The 27,116-nt window shown below is 46.3% G+C and overlaps 1 protein-coding gene and 1 pseudogene across 3 annotated transcripts in view; both read right to left on the bottom strand.

Annotated features, from left to right (window-relative positions):
• LOC310670590 (zinc finger protein RFP-like) overlaps positions 1-27,116 on the bottom strand; it is a 68,626-nt pseudogene that overhangs the window by 10,029 nt on the left and 31,481 nt on the right. Inside the window, exons 2-5 of the transcript XR_014515467.1 lie at positions 7,789-7,884; positions 6,617-6,847; positions 6,135-6,157; positions 5,310-5,428 (exon numbers count right to left, since the gene is read on the bottom strand). The product of XR_014515467.1 is annotated as a zinc finger protein RFP-like (transcript). The remainder of the gene's footprint in view (positions 1-5,309; positions 5,429-6,134; positions 6,158-6,616; positions 6,848-7,788; positions 7,885-27,116) is intronic.
• LOC310670586 (zinc finger protein RFP-like) lies at positions 12,871-27,092 on the bottom strand. Of its 2 annotated transcripts, none has more exons than XM_083426153.1 (7): positions 26,542-27,092; positions 21,157-21,252; positions 20,444-20,674; positions 19,261-19,283; positions 18,177-18,295; positions 15,872-15,904; positions 12,871-13,662 (listed from the first exon to the last, which is right to left on the bottom strand). In XM_083426153.1, exons 1-7 carry the CDS (start codon positions 26,965-26,967, stop codon positions 13,145-13,147), a joined length of 1,446 nt encoding a protein of 481 aa, XP_083282279.1. In that variant the 5' UTR covers positions 26,968-27,092; the 3' UTR covers positions 12,871-13,144. The 2 variants fall into 2 exon arrangements, with proteins under 2 accessions (XP_083282279.1, XP_083282278.1); XM_083426152.1 differs by lacking the exon at positions 26,542-27,092 and adding an exon at positions 23,077-23,564.

Genomic DNA, 27,116 nt, shown 5'->3' with positions numbered 1-27,116 from the left:
AGGCCTTCACTTTTGGGCAGGTCCACCAGAGATGGAAGAAAGTCCCCTCTGCTTCCTTACACTTCCAACATTTGTTGTCAGACAGGTGATGCATCTTGGCTAGCCTGACTGGGGTCATGTACCACCGGTATATCATTTTCATAATGTTTTCCTTCAAGGCACTAGATGCCGTGAATTTCATTCCGGTGTTCCATAACCTTTCCCAGTCTTCAAACATAATATTATGTCCAACATCCTGTGCCCATTTTATCATAGCAGATTTAACTGTCTCATCCTGTGTGTTCCACATAAGCAGCAAGTTATACATTCTAGATAAAATCTTGGTCTTTGGTTCTAACAATTCTGTCTCTAGTTTCGATTTCCCCTCCTGGAAACCAACCTTTTTATCCATTTTAAAAACCTCTTGAATTTGAGCATAATGTAACCAATCTCGCACCTTGTTTTTTAATTTGTCCTGGCTCTGCAACTTCCAACCGTCTCCAATTTTTTCAATTAATTCCCAATATTTCGGCCAATAGGCCTCCATATTGGGTCTTTTTCGAGCTTTGGCCTCCACCGGTGATAGCCACCTCGGTGTTTTACTCTCTAATAAGTCTTTATATTTCATCCAGACTGCAAAAATCGCTTTTCTGACAATATGGCTTTTAAACAATTTGTGAACTTTAACCTTGTCATACCATAGATATGCATGCCAACCAAATGCATTATCAAAACCTTCCAGATCTAGGACGTCGGTGTTTTCTAGCAAAAACCAATCTTTCAGCCAGCAGAAGGCTGCAGCTTCATAGTACAACCTCAAATCCGGCAGGGCAAACCCCCCTCTTTCTTTTGAATCAGTTAATATTTTATACTTTATTCGGGGCTTTTTGCCCTGCCAGACAAACTTAGATATATCCTTCTGCCATTTTCCAAAACATTCCTCTCTGTCCACGATCTGTAGGGTTTGAAACAAGAATAACATTTTCGGCAATACATTCATTTTAATTGCTGCAATCCTTCCCAACAAGGAAAGTTTCAATCTTGACCAAATTTCTAAATCCTTCTTTACTTCCAACCAGCATTTTTCATAATTGTCCTTAAATAAATTCAAATTTTTGGAAGACAAATAGATCCCTAGGTATTTCACTTTCTTTACCACATTTAATTCTGTTTCTCTCTGAAACCCCTCTGTTTCTGTAAGTGTCAAATTCTTGGTCAAAACCTTGGTTTTTTGTTTGTTCAACTTAAACCCCGCCACCTGACCAAACTCAGATATAAGTTCAAGAACTCTTTTTGTACTGGATTCTGGCTCCTGCAATGTCAAAACTAGGTCATCTGCAAAAGCTTTAAGTTTATATTGTTTCACTCCGACCTCTATCCCTTGTACCAGCCGGTCCTCCCTTATCATGTTCAATAGCACCTCCAGGACTGAAATAAATAAAAGAGGGGATAGAGGGCACCCTTGTCGTGTCCCTTTTTCAATTTTGAACTCCTCCGTCACCACATTGTTCACTATTAATTTGGCCTTTTGCTCTGAATAAATTGCTCGTAACCCATTTTCAAACCCCCGCCCCACTCCCATCCCTTCCAAGTTTTTCTTCATGAACATCCAAGATATATTGTCAAATGCTTTCTCCGCATCAACAAAAATTAACACCGCCCTTGTGTTCCTGTTAGTTTGTAAAAGTTCCAAAATATCGATGATGTTTCTGGTATTCTCATATAAATGTCTACCAGGGAGAAAGCCTGCTTGGTCTTTGTGAATTACTTCAATTAAAACTTTTTTAAGTCTACTTGCCAAAATGTCTGCAAATATTTTGTAATCCACATTCAGGAGTGAGATGGGGCGGTAGTTCTTGAGTTGAGTCTTTTCAGATTCTATCTTAGGTATCAATGTGATGAACGCTTCTTTCCACGTTTCTGGTGCCCTCTTCCCATCCATGATCTGGTTGCATACCTCCAACAAGGGTTGTGTTAAATAGTCTTTCAAAGTCTTGTAGTATTTGGAGGTAAGCCCATCCGGGCCTGGAGATTTGCCTAGTTGCATGTTCTGAATGGCACTTTCAATTTCCTGGGTGGTTATTGTAGAGTTCAAGATTGATCTTTTATCTTGAGTTATTTTTGATAGTCCATTTGTCTTTAAAAAATGATCTATCTCTGATTCTTTCTGAGGCCCCTGTACATAAAGTTCTTTAAAATATCTGTGGAAGCACTTCCTAATTTCCTCTGGTTTCTGCACCGTTCTTCCTTCAATCTCTAGATTTGTAACTGTATTCAACTTTTGTCTTTTTTTCAGCTGCCAAGCTAGCAGCTTTCCACATTTGTTTGCTGATTCAAAGGATCTTTGCTTCATCTGTTTTATTTTCCATTCAATCTCCTGATTAATCAATTTTGAATATTCTGCTTGATGGAATTTAATTTCTCTCAACAGATCCTTTGACTTTGGTTTAGTTCTCAATTTTTTCTCTCCTTGATGTATTTTCTCCAGTATTTTATCTTTCTTTCCATTCCAGAGCTTCTTCTTAATTGTATTCTGTTGTATCAGAAACCCCCTCATGACAGCTTTGCTTGCGTCCCAGATCGTTCTTTTTTCTACTGTAGTATTCAAATTTATCTCAAAATAGTCCTTTAATGTTTTTTGGGCCTTTTTCACAATCTCTTGATCTCTTAAAAGAGTGTCATTCATTCTCCATCTGAAGGAACCGGTTTGAGTAAGTCTGAGATCTAATTTCAGAGCGTTGTGGTCGGAGCATGTTTTTGGGCAGATTTCCACCTTTTTAGTCTTGGGTGCCAGCCCCCTGGAGGTCCAGATTTGGTCGATCCTTGACCAGGACAGGTGGGCCTCAGAGAAGAAAGTTCCTTCTTTACCTAGGGGGTTCTTTGTCCTCCATATATCAATCAAATCCAGATTGTCAGTCATTTCAAAAAAAGTTTTAGGCAGTCTGCCGTCTGATGTTAGATTTTGGTTATAAGACTTATCCATATGTGTAGACACCACTCCATTCATGTCTCCCATCATTATGATGTTAGCATAGTCCAGATAGTCCAGCAGCGTCTCATGCAGCTTCTTGAAAAATTCTGATTTCCCGTCGTTTGGAGCATAAATTCCTAGTATCAATATTTTTTCTCCTTGGGTCTGGATTTCAATTGCCAGAATTCTTCCATATTCATCTTTGAATAAAAATTTAGGTATCAGGCTCTCCTTAGCATAAATCACCACTCCTCTTTTCTTTACCTTGTCTGAGGAAATAAACTCTTGGCCTAGTCTTTTGTTGACCAAAACTTTCCTGTGGAGCCTGGTCACATGGGTTTCTTGTAAACAAATAATATCCAATTGTTCTTTCTTCAATATATGAAACAGTTTCCTTCTTTTCTCCGGGGAATTTCCGCCATTTATATTCCAACTGAGTAGCTGCAGAGACATCCTGAACTATTCTGTTACACCTAGAGCGGTGTATCTTCTTTTTCCTCTAATTCCGAGGGTTTAGGCGTCCCTCCGCCTGCTGGCAGAGTGGGTCCTGGTTTAAGTATAGGCCAAAGGGCTGCTGCTTCTTTTTGGAGATCTTCTCCGTGGTCGTGCTGGAACTTTTGTAGATCCTCTGGTAATCTTATTTTAACCTTCTTCTGTTTGTAAGTAAATGATAGTCCTTGTGGGAACTCCCACCTATAAGGGATTGAGTTAAGTCTCAACAACTTAGCCAATTCTGAATAGGTGGCTCTCAGATCCAATAGCTGTTTAGGAATATCTCGGTAGATTTCCACCCTTTTCTCTTGTATCTCAATTGAGTTTTTGAAGTGTAGGCCTAATATTTTGTCTCTCTCCTCTCTTGATCTCAAAGCTATTAGACAGTCTCTAGATCTATCTTTTCTTACCAATCTTCCCAGTCGAAAAGCCGATACTATTTTAAAATCACTTTCTTCTTTTAAGCCCCAGAACTTTGAAAATTCTGTTGTCAAAAATCCAATCAAATCTTCTTGTTCGATTTCTGGGACCGCCCTAAGCCTAAGATTAGTCTCCCGGTTTTTCAGTTCCACCAAAGAGAGATAGGTTTGTTGGTCCCCTATCTGTTTATGCAGAGGCTTGACTTCTGCTTTAACTTCCTCAACCTCTTTTTTAGCTGATGTTGCAATTTCAACGGCTTCCCCTGCCAATTTACGGTTCTCTTCCGTTGCTCCTTGCAATTTTTCAATTGCTTGGGTGTGTTGGGAAACCTGATCTGTCAATTTCTGGATCGAGGATGTAGCTTGGTCAATTTTTGTTGATTGGTTATCAATTTTTTGATTTAATGTTGACAATTGTTCCAAAACTTGTTTCAGTGCTGCCTCTGCTCCTCCTGATGCCATATCTTCCTCTTCAGATTTTTCAGGCTTTTCACTTTCTACTTTTTGTGTTGCAAGCACAGCAGGCACTGATAGTCTACGTCCCTGAGTTAAAGTTGTTTGCAAAAGCTGTGCCTGCTTTTTTGCTTTTTCTTTTTCCTTAGCTTCCTTAGCTTTGGCTGCTCTTGTCTTTCCTGTACCACTCATCAGTCAATGTTCAAGGTCAGATGTTGTAATCCCATGGGAAAGACAAGTCCAAATTTATAAACAGTCTGGAGAAAGAAAGTAAGCAAAAAAACTTTTCCCAGGCCTTTGTTATCCAATGTCCTCTAGGGGGAGTGCCACCAAAAGTTAGTAAGAAGAAGGTAACTTTTCCGCCATTAAAGTTTCCGTTTTCAAAAACAATTTTAAAAGCAAGTTAGTTCCAAAACACTAAGAAAAAAGTCCTGCAGAGCACTTTAAAACGTTTAACAATGTTCCAACAAGGTGCCTGCAATTGTATCCACTCAATTGCTTCCACTCTCAATGGGGGAACTCTCAGGAGATCTTGAAGGCTGAAGCCCTAGATATGGCAGCTGCAGGGGGACGTCTGAGGAGGAGACGGCTCAGGCCTTGGCCCCACGGCTGAGAAACAAGCCTGAGCAGGAGGCAGAGGGGGAACTGGGGGCTTCTTAATGCCCTTTGACTCCATTCAGAGCAGAAGAATCTCCAAAAGGACAACCCCAGATTGTGCAGACAGGGAACCACAAGGAAAAGGAGGTTCCATAGAATTATAAATATGGGAGGAAAAAATCCTGACTTTGCTCTACACTCTGGTTCAGGCTTTCTTTACAGGATCCAGCGTCACAATATACATGGGCCATTCTGGGGGACAGGAAATGAAGGCTGGAGCACCAAGAAGGAAGGTATCCTGGGGTTACTCAATTCCATGCAATAAGAGCCTGGCATGTTCAGTTCTGAAGAAGTAACAGAATTCCCAGTGTGAAATCCTGGCAGCCATTTTTCATTACCTTTCCATTGTTTCATTGTATCCTCCACAAGGTGATTTAGATCACAGGATTCCAAGATCCTGTTCCTCAGTTCGTGAGGGAAAGCCAGTGGCTTCTCTGGACTCTCTCTTTTCTTATACCTGGTGAAAAGGAAAACAATGAATGGCCCCATTGTGGCCCCATTTCCCTAATTATTGCAGGAGATTTCAATAAAGTGATTTTCAATAAAATGAACAAAGTGGAAGTTTATTTCCCAACAGGTTTATTTCTACCACAGATGAGACCTCAGTCCAAAACCCCTGAGGACAGCTGTCAGTGGCTTCGTAAGGATGCTAAACAGAACAAGGGACAAGATGTAACCCCAAGCGACACCACCGGAGGGCTCCCATGGCGGCCAACAATGCTGCCCCCTAACAACTTTCTGGGAAGGTGCCAGGACTTAAGAACCAAACCCCTGAGGTGGAATGCCTGCAACCCCTCCCTCCCTGAGCCTCTCCAGAGGATGTAAGTGATGTCCAAAGCTGCCAGGAGTTGGGTGGCTGCTACTTGGACAAGATGCTACTTGGACACTGAAATCTGTTGGTACATCCTAAGCTCTTCATCCTAAGCCCCCATCCCTTTGTGAAGGGATGTGGGGAGGGAGGGAGGAGGCAGTTGACCTTGATCCTTGGTGGGAGAACTGGGGTGCTACGAGTCCAAAATAGCGTCCCCTGCTTTTACCTGTGAGATGCTGCAGGCAGTGAGGCCTACAGTCTCCCCCCTGCAGCCCCTGGAGGGCCATGTCTGAGGTTCTTGCAATCCGGCCTCATGGAGCGATACTAATGGAAATGAGCCAGATCCACTTACCTCTGCAAGGTCCTTCTCACATCCTAGAGGGAAAAAGAGAAGGGAATTCACTGCACACCACAGGCCACACTAGGAAGACCCCCTCAGACCCTGCCCCTCGGATGTCAGTCAGCCTGGCACATGTCAAGGTTTTGGGGAGGGATGGCGGAATCAGCCCGTTTTGGTTTCTCACAGCTTTTATTTTTCCATTCTGAAATTATGAATTTTTCCAGTATCAAGTTGTTCCCATTTCCGCATCACAGCTGAGAGGCATTCGGAGACAAAGCATCAGCAAAGAGCAGAAGATCAGCTCCTGTTCCATCAAGAACACAGACGAATCTCTACTCTGCATTCAGGTGAGTTAAGCATCCCAGGTCTCTTGGGTTTTCCTGTCCATTACAAACCTGCCTAGAGGCTCCATCAACTCAGCCCCTGCACTCTTTGCATACATGAAAGGGGCAGCCTTTTCCTGGAGCCTTGGGCTGTTCCTGCCACCATCTTACCTGCAGGAGTTCACTCGCTGGCTGCTGACTCTTCTCCTCCATCTCCTGGATGATCCTCTCAAGAGAGGAGAGATTCCTGGAGAGTCTGGCCAGCTGCTCATCCCTTCTCCCTGCAATCTCCTTCTCCACCTCTTCCACGTGAGTCAGCAGACGTTTTTCTTGTTCTTCCAGAAACTGGCGCAATTCTCTGAACTTTTCCACAATCTTCAGCCTCTCCGTTTCTGTTAATTTCTGCAAGAAAAGAGGAGGTCTGAGTGTGGAAGGTGCTCAGCCTTCAAAACGTCAGGAAGAGAATTGTGAGAATTCCACAGGGAGGACACTTCCGATTTTTCATAGACATGAAACCTCTAGTGGCTAAAGAAGTAAACCTTTATTTTGAGGGGAGGCCCTCTCCATTGCTGTTTCTCTTGACTTCTATTTTGCAGAGAGCTACAGCCTAAAGGAAGGAGCATTTTCCTAGCCATGGATGTTCCCTGCATGTTTTGGGGCATGGCATAACCAGAGTTCAGAGTTGTTCAGAGATCACCCAGGGTCATAAAACACCCCTCAGCTTAGGCTGGTGCTATTTAGGTGTAGGAAAACTGCAGAAACAGGAGGAGGAGGACAGTGTAGAGTTCATCCCCAGAGCACCCCTGTTTTCTTTAAAGGTTCAAAATAGCCTGAGTTTCCTAAAAATGAACAAGAGCGCACATTTAGAAAGACAACTCTTTAGTAATATTTATGGTAAATCAGGATTTGAATTGAACCACTTCCACCCTCTCAGCTCACAAGTCCTCAGGCTTCTCCTTCACTGCCATTCATGTAATAAATGACAATGGGAAATAAACTCAATTTAGCTGCATTGAAAGGTGATGGAGACTGAAATATGGAGACTGAAACAGAGCAATCTTTTGAAATTTACACCTCGGAATTTTTCAAGGTTGACCCAGCCAGGTAACGTTCACAAAAATGTATTTATGAGGGTAAAGTACGTATCAAAATATTTATACAAGAAGGTAGCCACCTTAGCATTTTATTCATTTTCATAATAATAATAATAAGCAAACAAACAAACTGATATGGAAAAGGAGAAGGGGGGAAGTTGAAATGGGCAGATTTCCTGATCCTTCCTCAGTCCTGACTCGACTCTTCCAAGTGCTTGTTCCCTCCCTAGTAACAGCAGAGACACTTACAAGGAGGTCTTTGCTTTCCTTGTCCAGGGCTGCTTGATAGGCCAGAATTTCCTCTCTCTCTTTCCTCAGAATCTCCAGGTGGCGACAGATCTCTCCCTGAAAAGAAAAAGGGAAACTTAGGTTTGCTTGAGACACAGAGAGAGGAGATGAATATTATACCGGCTTCTTGGGTCCAGTGGCCTTGCTATAATAGCCAAGTAGTTTACTATAGGAAATAAAAGTACAACCTTTTTGGGTCCATGGCTCCCTGGACCAACTTCCTTCTTTCTGCGGTGTCCCTGTGGGGGGGCTCAGGATCCCAGTTCGGTCCCCCCTTGCTTGCAGAGCTTGCAGCCCCTCACCCTTTCTCAAACACCCTCCCTTGTGGAGGGCTCTCTCAGCCTCCTCTCCCTTCTCCTTAGGAGTCCTCCTCTTGGTCTCTGAGCCCCAAAAGAGATGCCTCCTCACGCTGCCCCACAGGGGCCTGGGACTTGTCTGTCCATTCCCACCAGCAAGGGCCCCTCGCCAGTTTGCTTGCTTCCTCCGAGGCCGCCTCAGCTCCTGGCAGCCAACACCCCCTGGCCAGCCCCAGAGGCACCATTCGCCAGCGGAGCTTGTAGCCAGGGCTGCTGCAACAAACAGCTGGAGGGACAGAGGCCAGTGTTGCCAGCAGCAGCCCTGAGCATCATTCAAGGCACCCCAGGTGCCACAGCACACTGGTTGAAAAGCACGGAAGACGTGGGAAGAGGAGGAGGAGGAGGAGGAAGGGCTAAAGTAGGATCCAGAATGAGGATTTTATTTTTTATGTATAATAGCACAGGTCCAATTCTGAGTTGTCATGGAAAAGTCATCTCCCCCCCCCCTAGTCTTTGCAGATGCTACTCTGAACCACTGAGCCTTTTGCCATTTGGGGTGGGAGATCCTCAGCACAGACACCCCAAAACCTCATTGCACAGGCCCCAAAGCACTCCCAGAATAAGCGTGCTCCCCACCAGTAGGTGCTTCCACACAGACCCCCACCCACCCACTCCTAAATCTGCTTCCAGCAGATACTTGTGGGGAGGATCCTGCACCATTTGGTCAATTCCAGGCCCCCAGCCCCCCCCCTGCAGCTGATCCCTTGCTGCTCTCTGCTTGGCAGGGCATTGAGGAGGGATCCTGCTAGCCAAAAGAGACTTGCACTTAGTTGTGTATGTGCAAGTTACATTTGCAGTGTTCTTCATATGTTCAAAGCAACCTGCTGGGGGATGTGGATGAGGTTAACCCTTTCTCTCCCTCCCACGGTCCCAGTTCAAATCTTTGAAGCTGCTGTGAGTATTTCAAGGGAAGATCCCTTTGTCCCCCTGGCAGAGAGAAAAACTTCAACTCCCTCCCCCCAAACCTCAGGCTTCCCCTGGGCTGCTTCTACCGTACTAAACAACCACCAATTCATGCCATGCCTACTTTGGACCTGAGAAGTAAAAAGAAAACCTCCCAAGAAGAATCCACAGCTATTTCTCCCCCTCAAGATCCAGGGATCTTCTACCTTGTATTCCTCGGAAGCCTCCTCCAGAGGAATCACCTCGTGGTTTTTGTGCTCCTTGGATCTGTCGCACACCAGGCAGATGGGGGCTTCATCCTCCTTGCAAAAGAGCTTCAGGAGCTCCTGGTGCTTCTCGCAGACTCCTCCTTTCCCTCCTTCCTCCTTTCCCTCTTGAAGGCTGAGATTCTCGATTAATTCTACGAAGTTTGCCAGTTGCCTGTTGGAGACGAGGCTCCTTCTCCGGACTGTTTTTCTGCACTGGGGGCAGGAAGCCTCTGCCTCCGATTCCCCCCAGAACAGGATCAGGTAGGATCGGCAGAAGTTGTGCCCACACTCTGCGATGGTCACTGGATCCTTGAAGTAATCCAGGCAGATGGAGCACGTGGCTTTGTCACAAAGATTCTGGATGGGACCCCCTGCAGCAGCCATGGCTCCCTCAGTTTCGTTTTCTCAGTTTTCACCTCCTGGGAGTTTCACTTCCCGGAAGTGACTCAGAAACTCAGTGACCACGTGATCTTTTAAAAAAGATCTTTGCAGTTCCTGAATGTTTTCCCAAGTAGCAGTGACATAGCTGTCCACTTTTTCCCTTTTCTTGCGAGGAATCCTATTCGGAATAAGGGAATTTCCCTTTTAAAAAAGGGAAAGGTTGACAGCTATGAGCAGTGAATGCTCCTGGATTGCTTCCCATGCTTTTGACACACAAACAGAAACACACAGGTGTCTAGTAAGTTGTGGTATTCATACTGTAACATTTTCATTCATAGGCTTCCTTGTCATTTTTGAATTGGAGAAAGTCTGCTGCTGCCCCAAAAGGACGGGAGTTTTGATTTAGCAAGGGGTGTTACCATCTCACTCTTCCATTGCTGGATGTGGGATTGCTATATCACATGTCTGTGTTTACTTTCTAGGCATGGAAAGTGTGAGAACGGAAGTCAGTCTTACCTCTTACGCTGTACTGTACTTCTGTATTGTTCCTCTCCCCCCCCCCTTGGAGAAGAACTGAGAGGACGCCATGGTTGCTTGGTCCTGTATCTATTGCTTAAGAAGTGCCTAGAATGCTACACTCATGCTCCACTATCGTTTCTGCTATACTCTGCACATATTCCTTTGCACCCTTAATATTTGAGAACGTCCCGGGGCTGCGGTGCATCAGGAAGACGCCCGGAGAGGTTTGTCTCATCCCGGGGGCTGCGTGTGCCCCCAGGCGTATTCTGACAATGGGGACCTGATTCCGTGAAGTCCTAAAAGTCTAGATGCTGATTCTAACTTTATCCGTTTTTAGCATGCTGGCAAAGAACTTCATATTGAAAGAGACGCTTTGAGTCTTGCCAACCTTTTTATGGGCTTTTTACAGGGTAGGGGGTGCAGGTGTTGCATTTATAGAACCAAAAGAGGCAATGCCCCCCCCCCAAAAAATTGGGAGCCACTGGAAGTATCTGGGCTACAGGAATCTGCCAAGAATACAATCATTATTATTACCATCACTAAAACACTAAACCACTGTACCATCACTAAACCACTGTTTCAAGGCAATTTGCACACAGTTGGAAACAGTTTTAAATCACAAGAACAGCAAATACATTTAAAACCAGTAGTTTTTCCTGGGGGTGCAGGGGTACGCATACCCCTAAACATTTTGTGAATCTAGGTTTGGCCCCATTGAGGGGCAGTATTTTAATATGTGTAGGGAAATGAGAGTACATCTAAACAATTTTTAGAAAAAAACACTGTTTCAAACCATAACAAGTGGACCCTTGTGCTAAAAAGCCATTTATCCAGCCTGTTGGAGCAAAAATGTCTCCAGAAAGTGCAGAGAGTGGGCGCCTGTCACCTCTTGACAGGAACGATATTCCAGAGAAGAGGGGCAGCCACTCTCAAGGCCCTGCTCAGAGTCGCCGTGCAAAAGGGCTTCTGAGATCTTGGGGATGTGCAGAAGTGACACTCCCACAGACTGCAGGGATCTAGTGGTGTATAAGGCATAAGCCCCTCTCTGGTTTTTGGTATATGGGACCTTGAACTTGGCCCAGGAGCTGACTGGTAGCCTGTGGGAATCTCGCTAGCAGGGTGATCAGCACTGGCGGTCGTTTGCCCCCACAAGCATGTCAACATTCTGCGCCGTCTTTTGCACAAGCCATTCCACTAGGTAGGGGAACTAGGCTGCGGCTGAAGGACTTTGGCTTAGGGCAGCGTTGACTTCCTCCCTGTCTTTCAGATGCCGTCTCAGGGGACAGCCACCAGGCCCCTTGAGACAGGTGGGGCTTCACCAGACAACTCCCAGAGACAAAGCTACGTGAACACCACAGCACTGAAATGAGATGGGGACATGATTTTGCTGGGTAAGGCTTTATTTTTAAGTGTTGTTGGGTAAAACTCCTGCAAGAAAGGGAAGCATTGGGAGGAGGTCTTCCAGAAGATTTTGGCAGATTCTCCAGGGTGAGGGAATGTCCTAACTGGAGATCAGACACCCAGAACACCTCCCTCTGTGCATTGTTTCTGTCAACTTGGCACTTCAATGGGATGGACATCCTGTTTTCCTGAGACTCTGAAGAGCCTTCCTTGTGTGGCGGAACATCCTCCCCCTCTCCTCTCCCCAAATCTGTTCTGGGTTTCCCCCTGACCTTCCCTGGCAGATCTGGGTGGGCAGGAAGGGGAGGAAGGGGGCAAAGTCTCCTTGTGCTAGTCCTAAACCTCGAGTTGGCATACGTTTCATTGAATGCCACCCAAGATGTGTATCTGCTCCTGCTTGGAGCACCCCAGAAGCCAGAAAATAAGTCCGCAAAGGACCTGGCCAGCTCCCAGTCTTGCCTGGTGGCATCTCTCAGGGGGTCTTGCAGCAGAGGACTTTGGCCATCATCTCCTACCTGGCTGCTTTTTAACTGGAGGTGCCAGGGATGGAGAGCGGGATCGTCTTGCAATGCTTGTGCCCTGAGCCAGTCATCTTCCTCTCTTCTGTCCCTCACAGCCAACGGAGCGACGCTCCCAATTCACCCCTGTTCCTTGCTTCCTCCTGAGGGACTGGAAGTGGCCGAAGGTAAGTGAACATCTCGCTTAGCAGCAGGCCTGGGATTAAGAGTCCAGCACTATCGAGAGGACACCCCATTTGATGCCCCCGATATGCAGTACAGAATCCAGCTTGTAAATAAGGAACGTCAATGCATCAACCCTAAACACATTTATAACAGGGCAGAAGCCCCACTCAAGGCAATGGGTTTTATTTCTGACCAAGTGTAAAGAAGGTGAGGCTGTATTTGCAGAGGATATTTGAAGCTGACACCTTGTTCAATTTCTTTTAGGTTTTCTTCCCGTCTGAGGTCTCTAGAGAAAGAAGCTATCCTGCTTGACGTGGGTTCATTTTTTGTCCTCTATTAATCCAATGATGCATGCATTTTCACATCTGCATAAGGTCTTGTGGGGAGAGGAAGGTTTCCTAGAATTGCAGAGTTGCGAGGGGACCTGAGGGTCATCTAGTCTCACCCTCTGCAGTGCAGGAAACATTTGCCCAACGTGGGGCTCAGACCCACAACCCTGAGATTAAGAGTCTCGTCCTCTGCCAAATCAGACATCTCAAAAGGAAAACAAGATTGAAGGTGAGAAAATTTATTAGGACTCCTGAAAGTGTGACTGTCTCTCTAAGAAGTGAGCTGCAGAGGGAATTCTGGGAAAAGGAAAGAAAATGCAAAGCAAGAGCAACCCATTTTTGTTTGGTTATTTCTGCTGATTTTGACTGGACTGAATCCTCTCAAAGGGCCCTTGGAAAACTGCCCAACCTGCTCTTGGCGGGGAAATGGTTTTTATGTCAGTCACTCTGGTCTGGAGAGAAACTCCTGCTGGGCCTGAGAGGCAGATTTAGTCTCCTCAGGAGATAATGAGGTGGGTTTTGTTATCCAATAGACGAAAGATAGGGAGGAGGGTCTCTCCAGAGAACGAGGCTCCTGAGAACGTGTAGAGTTCGGCTCCTGAGTCAGCGTCAGAAAAAGACACACGTCCCCCTTCATAGTCCAGAGTCACCCGGATCCTCCTGGGCTTCTCCCTCAGGGACAGAGGAGAGGAATCAGGGGATGTCCAGGCCCAGTACTCCCCTCCCCTCTTCCCCACAGCCCAGACTCCTGTCTCAGGATTGAAGTTGAAATAGCCCTTTCTCTCCACAGACTTCCTGGCGACCCCCACATCCCAATCTTTCCCACTTCCCACAGTGACTTCCCAGAAATGTCTGCCTGCTGTGAATCCCTCACGTCCCAACACACAAATCTTGTGGCTAAATCTCTCAGGATTATCAGGCAGGGCTTGAGGTTTGACTCCATATCTCACGCTTTTCCCATCCTCCGACACGATGAGTTCACGATGGGCTGTGTCTGGATCCAGAGTGACATTTGCTGTTGGGGAAAAGATGAGGGAAAAAGAAGAATAGGCAGAGTCAGAAACTGACATTCCGATTAATAAATAAAAAAACCCCGAAAACCCCAGATTCCCTTTCAGATCAAGGGGATTTCTTTGCGTCGCATGCTAGACTGAGACTCCTCCTTGCAGACTCTCATCAGAATAAATATCTTCCTTGATGGTTTTTAAATCAGTTCCCTTCACTTTCTTATATCCGACGTGTATTGTGCCTGCCCCTCCTCTCAACCCAGGCATTTTCTAAGAGGAAAAACCACCCAGGAAACCTTTTACTCATATCTTCTGTGTTATCTAAGGGGAAAGAGAGGAGAATTGGAGGAGGCAGGAGAGGAGAGAAGCTGCTTTCCTCTGACAAACTCTGGGAATTGGCCTTTCGGGAACTCTGGGTTGGGCTGGGACATGAGGACCCCCGTTATTATTATTATTATTATTATTATTATTATTATTAATCACATTTGCCTACTGCCCTTCATCCATAGGTCAGGGTGGTTCACAGCATAAAAATACAACATAAAAACACATAGAGGCCTCCCCTTGCGGGGAGTCAAGTTCTGGGCCCTCGTGCCCACAAGTGAAAATGGTGTTAAGTGGAGAGCCTGTTTATTCCTTGCCTTCCTCCCTGCCATCTTGTAAGTTTAGGCCTTGCCACCAAGGAAGAGGCGGCAGGTGGCAGGGCAATTTTACAAAGGACTGCTTATTGCATGCTTCTCTTTTGGATTTAATATAAACCATAAGACGAGTTCCCTGAGGGAGGGGGGAATAACTCAAAAGTTAGGGGCTAAGACAGTCGTGATAGGCAAGTGTAGGGTTATTTTGAAGAGCAAAAAAGAGGACACATTTGCCAACTTCTGCTTTTAACCATGGATCACTGACAACTCTCATTTGAAATACTCTATGTAGGCTTTCGAAGCTGAGATGTATTGCTAGTAGCAATCTTCTTAATTTTCAGCAACAAAATAACAATAATACATATTGCTCCCTTGCTTGCCACATGACAGTATTTGGGCTCATGTTCACATCTTTGTGCACAGAACAATTTATTAAACTGTTAAACATGCACATATGGACTCTCCTTAACGGCAGGGGGATGTTAACTCTAGCCCTCCCGGACTCCTTTGTCAAGATCTTGTAGCTGAGCCAGCGTCCTTTTAGTTCAGCCACAAGAGAAGGGTTTTTTTTGCAGTATGTTGCTAGCTTAAGATGCTGCTCTGTTGGGATTCTCTGCTGCAGATTAGTTTAGCCAGGTGCCTTAGATCTGAGTCTAATGCTCTGTGCTCTTATATACAAACAGTATATAAATTTTATGAAATAAAGCAAAATCTATAAAATTGAGGGGGAAACCAGGATAATAGTCTGTCTGGAAAAATAAATTCTGTGACCTGCGTGAAACACTTGAGAAGATAGAAAGAATGACCAAAGACAGCACAGTTAGTTCTGAAAATGAAATCCTTAAAGTGTGGAATTATTTGCCAAATAATTTTAAATCAATGAAAGTACTTGGGATTGCTTTCCTTACTTTGTTTGGATCATCTTATGCTTGTGAGCAGCTGTTTTCAGCTTTGAATTACATAAAATCTGACACCAGAAACAGACTAACAGATGACTTGAGTGCTGCATGTGTTGCTCTCAAACTTACAAAGTATGAGCCAAGGTTAGATAAATTAGCAACATGCATGCAACAGCAAAAATCACATTAATTGTTCAAAAGCTTGCCAAATACAAACTTTTACCTTTCAATAAAAAGTTGTTTCTTTTCTGAAGCTCTGTTATTGTGAATTTCTTTTAAGATCAAAGCTGTTAATGTATGAGTTGTTTTTTCTAAATTAAAACCTCAGTGTTCAGGTTAAATTGCTGTGTTGACACTTAGCGATAAATAAGTGGGTTTTGGGTTGCAGTTTGGGCACTCGGTCCCTAAAAGGTTTGCCACCACTGGTCTATAAGCAGAAATGGAACTCAGACTGGTGTGCAGGTTCTTCGCAGGGCCAAGCTCTGCCCCCAGGCCATGCCTTCAACCTCCCTCCCAGTTCATTCATGGGACAGACAAGGAACCCAAACACCTCTAGAGGACTGATACCCAGAGTGATGCCATTGAAGGGGGTCCCAAAGTCTGCAGAACAGACGGTTCAACACCCATGAAATATCCGTCCCCATCCCTCCTGTGAAATTGTTCCTCCCCTGGAAATTTACCTTTCTGAGTCTGTTTTTTGTATAACACAGCATCTGAGGAAGCAAAAAGATATAAAGTGTAAGGGCAACACTCTTCCACCTGAAATAAATCTCCGTACAAAAGTAACACTTCATAATGTAGCATCCTTAAATTCTAGTATTATTATTAAATAGTAGAAAAATAATTAAAAACAAGGAAATCATAGGAAGAATCTATGAAAATAACTAAAGCTTTAAAACTCAGCAATCATAAAGCAAGCTTACAAATAAGAGAATAAAAACATTCAGCATAAATCCTGCTGGTCTCTGAACTTTGTCCCTAAATTGGGCTCTACATTGGAGGACTGGGGGGGCCACTAGGTGGCGCGTTGGAAGATGGCTGACAATAACATCTCTCTGACCCATACGAGGTATTAAGGGGCTGCTATGGGAAGTAGACAGCCTTCCCGACCCCCTCAAGATAGTGAGGGGGACTGCCTTGCCAGTGGTGTTCATAATGCACCCCCTGATCCGAGAGATGGGGGTGCCGAACACTTGGCACAAGCCCTCGGTGGAATCAGATCTTCCCGACGCCGATTCCAATCAGCGTGTGCTGGTTGCTTCAGCTTGGAATTATAATTGGAAATAATAGAATTGGAAGGAAGGCTGAAGCACATATATCAAGTGAAGCTCGACGATAAGACTGCTGATTAATGGATCTCTGTGACCGGGAGTGACGGATGGATAAGTAAATCCTTTGATGAACCACCACTATGAGAATGTATGGCTGGAACGAAGGGGGGTGGAGGAAAAAACTCTTTTTTCCCCTTGCATGATGTGATAATAATAACCCTCCACCCCAGAAAGAAATAAGATCGTCGCGTTTTAATAATCATAAACAGAACTTTAAGAACTGGGGGGGGGGGGGAATATAATATAATAAGAGAAGAACGAATGGTGAGAAGGAGGAAAATTTCTATGACGCAGTTTAAAAAAAATGGCGTCTCGCCAAGACAGACTGGTCGGAGAAGAAGAACAGGGGGAGGAGAATCAGGATTGTGCGAAAGAGAAGGAATGTTGGGATGCAAGTTTGACCTGACAGAGCCCCCTAATTTATTTGATTTATTGGGCCAGCCTGAGGAAAAATAATGGACAGACCGAAGATTAACTTTGTTTATGGAAGTATTTAACAGAGGTTGTTCCTGAATAATATGAGTTTGGAAGAGCACAAAACCCACACAGAAACGCCAAATTTTCAATCTGTTTGTGAAAATCATCAGAGATCGCAAAGAAAGGAATAAATGATAACAACAAGAAGAGAAAGAAGGTAATAAAGGTCTATCCGAATCGAACTGGATGGAACTGTCTAATAAAAGCAGCAAATAAGTGATGTCTGGAGTCATCTGGAATTTTGGACTCGTGCGGAGCTTGATGTATGGGTACCCCCAAAAAATTTAAAATTTGGCTGTATAATCTGGAACTAATGTGATTTGAACAATGTGATGTGATTGGCCTGTTAATAAAAATTATTTCTAAAAAAAAAAAAATACATTGGAGGACTGGAGGGGAGGCAGAGCAATAGGAATCCCGTAAAAGGAGGCAGAGGGGAGATGGAGGCAGCCTTAACATCTTCCCCAAGTAAAGTGGGGGGGGGGGGTCATTAAAGCCAAAATTGTGAGACATAAGGAGAAGCAAAGTTTGATGAGGAAGGATTGGCAGAGCTCTCAGGCAAAAGGAAACCCTTCCTCACAAACCTTCTACAAATCTTTAAGGTTCTTCACAAGCATAATTGTGCCCTTTGGGGCTCATGTGCTCTTGCTTCCACTCTCAATGGGGGAACTCTCAGGAGATCTTGAAGGCTAAAGCCCTAGATATGGCAGCTGCAGGGGGACGTCTGAGGAGGAGACGGCTCAGGCCTTAGCCCCACGGCTGAGAAAGAAGCCTGAGCAGGAGGCAGAGAGGGAACTGGGGGCTTCTTAATGCCCTTTGACTCCGTTCAGAGCAGGAGAACCTCCAAAAGGACAAATTCAGATTGTGCAGACAGGGAACCACAAGGTAAAGGAGGTGTTGTATAACTGTAAACAGTAACAGTAAACTGTAAACAGATGGGAGCACATGGGAGGAAAAAGTCCTGACTTTGCTCTACACTCTGGTCCAGGCTTTCTTTACAGGATCCAGGGTCACAATATACATGGGCCATTCTGGGGGAGGCGAAATGAAGGCTGGAGCACCAAGAAGGAAGGTATCCTGGGGTTACTCAATTCCATGCAATAAGAGCCTGGCATGTTCAGTTCTGAAGAAGTAATAGAATTCCCAGTGTGAAATCCTGGCAGCCATTTTTCATTACCTTTCCATTGTTTCATTGTATTCTTCACAAGGTGATTTAGATCACAGGATTCCAAGATCCTGTTCCTCAGTTCTGGAGGGAAAGCCAGTGGCTTCTCTGGACTCTCTCTTTTCTCATATCTGGTGAAAAGAAAAACAGTGAATGGCCCCATTGTGGCCCCTTCTCCCTAATTATTGCAGGAGATCTCAATAAAATGAACAAAGTGGAAGTTTATTTCCCAACAGGTTTCTTTCACAGATGAGACCTCAGTCCAAAACCCCTGCGGACAGCTGTCAGTGGCTTCGTAAGGATGCTAAACAGCACAAGGGACAGGATGTAACCCCAAGCGACACCACCGGAGGGCTCCCATGGCTTCCAAAAATGCTGCCCCCTAACAACTTTCTGGGAAGGTCCCAGGACTTAAGAACCCCTGAGGTAGAATGCCTGCAACCCCTCCCTCCCTGAGCTTCTCCAGAGGATGTGAGTGATGTCCAAAGCTGCCCAGTGGTCAAGGAAAACAACCTCCACCCTCCCTCCACCCCCTCTCTCACCCAGGAAGGGCACAACTCCATGTCCCATTGGACTCTCCCTCCAGAGGCATCAAACAACTAGACTTTCACCCCCCACTCCAGACCACCTTCAACCTCTCATGCTGGAAACGCTCCCAAGAAAAAGAACCCACCCATTCTAGACCAACAGACCTTCCCTCCCTAAGTGCCTCAAAGGAGCTGAGTTACCAGAGTTGAGGGGCTTCTAGCTGGACATTGAAATCTGTTGGTACATCCTAAGCTCTTCACAAGCATCTTTGGGACTTTCTCTTCTAGATGTTTGAAATTACCACAAAGTCCATGAACAGAAAGTGCAAGAGAAAGAAAAGAGCCCCCATCCCTTTGTGAAGGGATGTGGGGAGGGAGGGAGGGAGGAGGCAGCTGACCTTGAACCTTGGAGGGAGAGTTCAGAAGAGGGGCTCTACTTTTACATGTGAGGTGCTGCAGGGAGTGAGTCCTACGGTCTCCCCCCTGCAGCCCCTGGAGGGCCATGTCTGAGGTTCTTGCATCTCAGCTTCAAAGAGTGATGCTAATGGAAATGAGCCAGATCCACTTACCTCTGCAAGGTCCTTCTCACATCCTAGAGGGAAAAAGAGAAGGGAATTCACTGCACACCACAGGCCACACTAGGAAGATCCCCTCAGACCCTGCCCCTCGGATGTCAGTCTGCCTGGCACACGCCAAGGGTTTGGGTAGGGATGGCGGAATCAGCTAGTTTTGGTTTCTCTCAGCTTTTATTTTCCCAGTGTGAAATTATTAACTGTTCTGATTTCAAGATCTCCACATTTCCACATCAGTTTGCCATTTTTGTTTAAAATCCTTATGAAAACCCACCAGCATTTTAGGGAAATTTCACATTTGTGGGTTCAAGAGACAATTCACACCATCTCTAGTCTTAGATTATAATTTAGTAACTTTAATCCAGTTTGCATTGTGCAATTCAGATGTAAGTAAGCCTACATGATAATCCTACCAGGGCACTGTCCTAAACTGTCTTCCATAGAAGTCCCTAATTTTCAAATGCTATTTTCCACCTGGAAATTTAAAAAGAACCTGCAGCATAAAATGCCTCCCAAGGGGTAATAAAATAGCTCTGTGTTTCTTTGAGCTCATCCACACTTCTGCTTTTCCTGTGCCCAGAAAACACGGGTCCAAGTGGTTTTGTCTTTGCCCTGCCGCTTTCCCTCAGGAAAAACCTGCTCCTTGGTGCAACATCAAAGCAAACGTCAATGCAGAGAAAACCTGGCTGAGGTTTGCTCTAATTCAGCAGTAAACAGTGGGTTTTCCTGGAGGAAAGGGGTGGGACAAGCAGCAGTCTGGATGAGTCCCTCTGTCTTGCGCTTTGGTCACTGTGACTGAGCACCATTTTGGGCTCATCTGTATCGATGGGGAAGGAGATCAACCCAGAAGTTGTGGAGGGAACGGGAAGAGAAGCTTGGTCAAGAGACTGGCTCATGTCGGAAGGAGGCCTGAACGCATCCCAGACGAAGCCCAGCACAGCTGAAAGGCATTCAGAGACAAAGCATCAGCAAAGAGCAGAAGATCAGCTCCCGTTCCATCAAGAACACAGACGAATCTCTAGTCTGCATGCAGGTGAGTTAAGCATCCCAGGTCTCTTGGGTCTTCCTGCCCATTACAAACCTGACTAGAGGCTCCATCAACTCAGCCCCTGCACTCCTTGCATACATGAAAGGGGCAGCCTTTTCCTGGAGCCTTGGGCTGTTCCTGCCACCATCTTACCTGCAGGAGTTCACTCGCTGGCTGCTGACTCTTCTCCTCCATCTCCTGGATGATCCTCTCAAGAGAGGAGAGATTCCTGGAGAGTCTGGCCAGCTGCTCATCCCTTCTCTCTGCAATCTCCTTCTCCACCTCTTCCATGTGAGTCAGCAGACGTTTTTCTTGTTCTTCCAGGAACTGGCGCAGTTCTCTGAACTTCTCCACAGTCTTCAGCCTCTCCGTTTCTGTTAATTTCTGCAAGAAAAGAGGAGGTCTGAGTGTGGAAGGTGCTCAGCCTTCAAAACATCAGGAAGAGAATTGTGAGAATTCCACAGGGAGGACACTTCTGATTTTTCAGAGACATGAAACCTTCAGTTACTAAAGAAGTAAACCTTTATTTTGAGGGGAGGCCCTCTCCATTGCTGTTTCTGTTGACTTCTATTTTGCAGAGGGCTACAGCCTAAAGGAAGGAGCATTTTTCCTAGCTATTTTGACACAGCCAGGTAATGTTCACAAAAATGTTTTTATGAGGGTAAAGTACGTATCAAAATATTTATAAAAGAAGGTAGCCACCTTAGCATTTTATTCATTTTCATAATAATAAATAAACAAACAAACTGATATGGAAAAAGGAGAATGGGGGGAAGTTGAAATGGGCAGATTTCCCCATCCCTCCTCAGTCCTGACTCGACTCTTCAAGTGCTGGTTCCCTCACTAGTAACAGCAGAGACACTTACAAGGAGGTCTTTGCTTTCCTTGTCCAGGGCTGCTTGATAGGCCAGAATTTCCTCTCTCTCTTTCCTCAGAATCTCCAGGCGGTGGCAGATCTCTCCCTGAAAAGAAAAAGGGAAACTTAGGTTTGCTTGAGACACAGAGAGAGGAGATGAATATTATACAGGCTTCTTGGGTCCAGTAGCCTTGCTATAATAGCCAAGTAGTTTACTAGAGGAAATAAAAGTACAACCTTTTTGGCTCCCTGGCTCCCTGGACCAACTACCTTCTTTCTGGGGTGTCCCTGTGGGACTCAGGATCCCAGTTAGGTCCCCCCTTGCTTGCAGAGCGTGCAGCCCCTCACCCTTTCTCAGCCTCCTCTTCTCTCCTCTCTTCTTAGGAGTCCTCCTCTTGGTCTCTGAGCTGCCCCAAAGAGAGGTGCCTCCTCACGCTGCCCCACAGGGACCTGTCTGTCCATTCCCAACAGCAAGGGCCCCTCTCCAGTTTGCTTGCTTCCTCCGAGGCCGCCTCAGCTCCTGGCAGCCAACACCCCCTGGCCAGCCCCAGAGGCACCATTCGCCAGCGGAGCTTGTAGCCAGGGCTGCTGCAACAAAGAGCTGCGCAAGCCTTTGGGAGGCAGCTATGGCATCCGAGGAGGGAGGGAAGGAAAGAGGGACAGAGGCCAGTGTTGCCAGCAGCACCCCTGAGCATCATTCAAGGCACCCCAGGTGCCACAGCACACTGGCTGAGAAGCACGGCAGAACTGGGATGGGAAAGTTTTCTAGTCTGGAGAAGAGCAAAGGCAGCCATGCTTGCTCCTTTGAACTTCTCTGAGGAAAGTTCTAGCCTGACTTCCCATCTTGAGGTCCCAGGGAGAAGTGGGAAGAGGAGGAGGAAGACGAGGAGGAGGAGGAGGAGGAGGAGGAGGAAGGGCGAAGGCAGGATCCAGAATGAGAATTTTATTTTTTATGTATAATAGCACAGGTCCAATTCTGAGTTGTCATGGAAAAGTCATCTTTCCCCCTTGTCTTTGCAGATGCTACTCTGGAATCACTGAGTCCTTTACTATTTGGGATAGAAGGAGATCCTCAACCCCCCCCCAAACCTCAATGCACAGGCCCCACAGCACCCCCAGAATAAGCGTGCTCCCCACCAGTAGGTGCTTCCACACAGACCCACACCCACCCACTCCTAAATCTGCTTCCAACAGTTACTTGGGGGGAGGATCCTGCACCATCTGGTCAATTCCAGGCCACTGCCCCCCCCCCTGCAGCTGATCCCTTGCTGCTCTCTGCTTTGCAGGGCATTGAGGAGGGATCCTGCTGGCCAAAGGAGACATGCACTTAGTTGTGTATGTGCAAGTCACATTTGCAGTGTTCTTCATAGTACAAAGCAACCTGCTGGGGGATGCGGACGAGGTTAACCCTTTCTCTTCCTCCCACGGTCCCAGTTCAAATCTTTGAAGCTGCTGTGAGTATTTCAAGGGAAGATGCCTTTGTCCCCCTGGCAGAGAGAAAAACTTCAACTCCCTCCTCCCAGACCTCAGGCTTCCTCTTGGCTGCTTTTTACATAATAAACTGTTAGAGGTGGTTTTTCTTCTGGTGGCAGACGACAGAACCATGAGACCGGAGTGTAAAACACTCAAGCAAAGGTTTTATTACAGCTATACAAAAACACAAAGCCTGTGGGTGTTCTCTCTCTGCAGGCAAATTCAGACTGCAACTTCTCCTTTTATACTCATCACCAGCTGTACCTCTTCAGCCTAGAAAACCACAGCCAGAACTCGCAGAAATAGTTCTTAAAGTTACAATCATCTTTTCTGTTTCTTTGCAGAATGACTCCTAACATAAACAACCACCAATTCATGCCATGCCTACTTTGGACCTGAGAAGTAAAAAGAAGAAGAAGAAGCTATTTCTCCCCCTCCAGATCCAGGGATCTCCTACCTTGTATTCCTTGGAAGCCTCCTCCAGAGGAATCACCTTGTGATTTTCATGTTCCTTTGATTTGTCACACACCAGGCAGATGGGGGCTTCATGGACTTTGCAGAAGAGCTTCAGGGGCTCCTGGTGCTTCTCACAGACTCCTCCTTTCCCTCCTTCCTCCTTTCCCTCTTGAAGGCTGAGATTCTGGGCTATTTCTACCACGTTAGCCAGTTGCCGGTTGGGGATGAGGCCCCTTCTCTGGACTGTTTTTCTGCACTGAGGGCAGGAAGCCTCTGCCTCCGATTCCCCCCAGAACAGGATCAGGCAGGATCGGCAGAAGTTGTGCCCACACTCTGCGATGGTCACTGGATCCTTGAAGTAATCCAGGCAGATGGAGCAAGTGGCTTCATTGTGGAGACGCTGGATGTGACCCCCTGCAGCAGCCATGGCTCCCTCAGGCAAAAGTCCCGAGTTAAGTTTCGTTTTCTCTGTTTTCAGGGACTGGGAGTTTCCCTTCCTGGAAATGACTCAGAAACTCAGTGACCACGTGATCTTTTTCGTTTCTTTTCCTTTTTTTAATGTCCCCTGGTCTTTGCATTTGCTGAATGTTTTCTCAAGTAGCAGCGAATGCTCCTTGATTGCTTCCCATGCTTTTGATTACACACAAACACAGACGTACCTAGTAAGTTGTGGTATTATTCATAACATTTTAATTTGCAGGCTTCCTTGGCCTTTTATTTGCAGGCTTCCTTGCAGGCTTCCTTGGCACTGGGACCGAGCAACGGGAGCGCACCCAGCCGCGGGGATTCGAACCACCGACCATGCAATCGGCAAGTCCTAGGCGCTGAGGTTTAACCCACAGCGCCACCCGCGTCCCAAAGGTTTTATTACAGCTATACAAAAACACAAAGCCTGTGGGTGTTCTCTCTCTGCAGGCAAATTCAAACTGCAACTTCTCCTTTTGTACTCATCACCAGCTGTACCTCTTCAGCCTAGAAAACCACAGCCAGAACTCGCAGAAATAGTTCTTAAAGTTACAATCATCTTTTCTGTTTCTTTGCAGAATGACTCCTAACATAAACAACCACCAATTCATGCCATGCCTACTTTGGACCTGAGAAGTAAAAAGAAGAAGAAGAAGCTATTTCTCCCCCTCCAGATCCAGGGATCTCCTACCTTGTATTCCTTGGAAGCCTCCTCCAGAGGAATCACCTTGTGATTTTCATGTTCCTTTGATTTGTCACACACCAGGCAGATGGGGGCTTCATGGACTTTGCAGAAGAGCTTCAGGGGCTCCTGGTGCTTCTCACAGACTCCTCCTTTCCCTCCTTCCTCCTTTCCCTCTTGAAGGCTGAGATTCTGGGCTATTTCTACCACGTTAGCCAGTTGCCGGTTGGGGATGAGGCCCCTTCTCTGGACTGTTTTTCTGCACTGAGGGCAGGAAGCCTCTGCCTCCGATTCCCCCCAGAACAGGATCAGGCAGGATCGGCAGAAGTTGTGCCCACACTCTGCGATGGTCACTGGATCCTTGAAGTAATCCAGGCAGATGGAGCAAGTGGCTTCATTGTGGAGACGCTGGATGTGACCCCCTGCAGCAGCCATGGCTCCCTCAGGCAAAAGTCCCGAGTTAAGTTTCGTTTTCTCTGTTTTCAGGGACTGGGAGTTTCCCTTCCTGGAAATGACTCAGAAACTCAGTGACCACGTGATCTTTTTCGTTTCTTTTCCTTTTTTTAATGTCCCCTGGTCTTTGCATTTGCTGAATGTTTTCTCAAGTAGCAGCGAATGCTCCTTGATTGCTTCCCATGCTTTTGATTACACACAAACACAGACGTACCTAGTAAGTTGTGGTATTATTCATAACATTTTAATTTGCAGGCTTCCTTGGCCTTTTATTTGCAGGCTTCCTTGCAGGCTTCCTTGGCACTGGGACCGAGCAACGGGAGCGCACCCAGCCGCGGGGATTCGAACCACCGACCATGCAATCGGCAAGTCCTAGGCGCTGAGGTTTAACCCACAGCGCCACCCGCGTCCCAAAGGTTTTATTACAGCTATACAAAAACACAAAGCCTGTGGGTGTTCTCTCTCTGCAGGCAAATTCAGACTGCAACTTCTCCTTTTATACTCATCACCAGCTGTACCTCTTCAGCCTAGAAAACCACAGCCAGAACTCGCAGAAATAGTTCTTAAAGTTACAATCATCTTTTCTGTTTCTTTGCAGAATGACTCCTAACATAAACAACCACCAATTCATGCCATGCCTACTTTGGACCTGAGAAGTAAAAAGAAGAAGAAGAAGCTATTTCTCCCCCTCCAGATCCAGGGATCTCCTACCTTGTATTCCTTGGAAGCCTCCTCCAGAGGAATCACCTTGTGATTTTCATGTTCCTTTGATTTGTCACACACCAGGCAGATGGGGGCTTCATGGACTTTGCAGAAGAGCTTCAGGGGCTCCTGGTGCTTCTCACAGACTCCTCCTTTCCCTCCTTCCTCCTTTCCCTCTTGAAGGCTGAGATTCTGGGCTATTTCTACCACGTTAGCCAGTTGCCGGTTGGGGATGAGGCCCCTTCTCTGGACTGTTTTTCTGCACTGAGGGCAGGAAGCCTCTGCCTCCGATTCCCCCCAGAACAGGATCAGGCAGGATCGGCAGAAGTTGTGCCCACACTCTGCGATGGTCACTGGATCCTTGAAGTAATCCAGGCAGATGGAGCAAGTGGCTTCATTGTGGAGACGCTGGATGTGACCCCCTGCAGCAGCCATGGCTCCCTCAGGCAAAAGTCCCGAGTTAAGTTTCGTTTTCTCTGTTTTCAGGGACTGGGAGTTTCCCTTCCTGGAAATGACTCAGAAACTCAGTGACCACGTGATCTTTTTCGTTTCTTTTCCTTTTTTTAATGTCCCCTGGTCTTTGCATTTGCTGAATGTTTTCTCAAGTAGCAGCGAATGCTCCTTGATTGCTTCCCATGCTTTTGATTACACACAAACACAGACGTACCTAGTAAGTTGTGGTATTATTCATAACATTTTAATTTGCAGGCTTCCTTGGCCTTTTATTTGCAGGCTTCCTTGCAGGCTTCCTTGGCACTGGGACCGAGCAACGGGAGCGCACCCAGCCGCGGGGATTCGAACCACCGACCATGCAATCGGCAAGTCCTAGGCGCTGAGGTTTAACCCACAGCGCCACCCGCGTCCCAAAGGTTTTATTACAGCTATACAAAAACACAAAGCATGTGGGTGTTCTCTCTCTGCAGGCAAATTCAAACTGCAACTTCTCCTTTTGTACTCATCACCAGCTGTACCTCTTCAGCCTAGAAAACCACAGCCAGAACTCGCAGAAATAGTTCTTAAAGTTACAATCATCTTTTCTGTTTCTTTGCAGAATGACTCCTAACATAAACAACCACCAATTCATGCCATGCCTACTTTGGACCTGAGAAGTAAAAAGAAGAAGAAGAAGCTATTTCTCCCCCTCCAGATCCAGGGATCTCCTACCTTGTACTCCTCAGAAGCCTCCTCCAGAGGAATCACCTTGTGATTTTCATGTTCCTTTGACTTGTCGCACACCAGGCAGATGGGGGCTTCGTGGACTTTGCAGAAGAGCTTCAGGGGCTCCTGGTGCTTCTCACAGACTCCTCCTTTCCCTCCTTCCTCCTTTCCCTCTTGAAGGCTGAGATTCTGGGCTATTTCCACCATATTAGCCAGTTGCCGGTTGGGGATGAGGCCCCTTCTCTGGACTGTTTTTCTGCACTGAGGGCAGGAAGCCTCTGCCTCCGATTCCCCCCAGCACTGGATCAAGCAGGATCGGCAGAAGTTGTGCCCACACTCTGGGATGGTCACTGGATCCTTGAAGTAATCCAGGCAGATGGAGCAAGTGGCTTCATCACGGAGACGCTGGATGTGACCCCCTGCAGCAGCCATGGCTCCCTCAGGCAAAAGTCCCGAGTTAAGTTTCGCTTTCTCCGTTTTCAGCTACTGGGAGTTTCCCTTCCTGGAAATGACTCAGAAACTCAGTAACCACGTGATCTTTTTTGTTTCTTTCCTTTTTTTTAATGTCCCCAGGTCTTTGC

The sequence above is a fragment of the Podarcis tiliguerta genome, assembly GCF_965153285.1.
Source record: "Podarcis tiliguerta genome assembly, chromosome: 2".
Classification (NCBI taxonomy): domain Eukaryota; kingdom Metazoa; phylum Chordata; class Lepidosauria; order Squamata; family Lacertidae; genus Podarcis; species Podarcis tiliguerta.
This window is presented reverse-complemented; position numbering and strand designations above follow the sequence as displayed.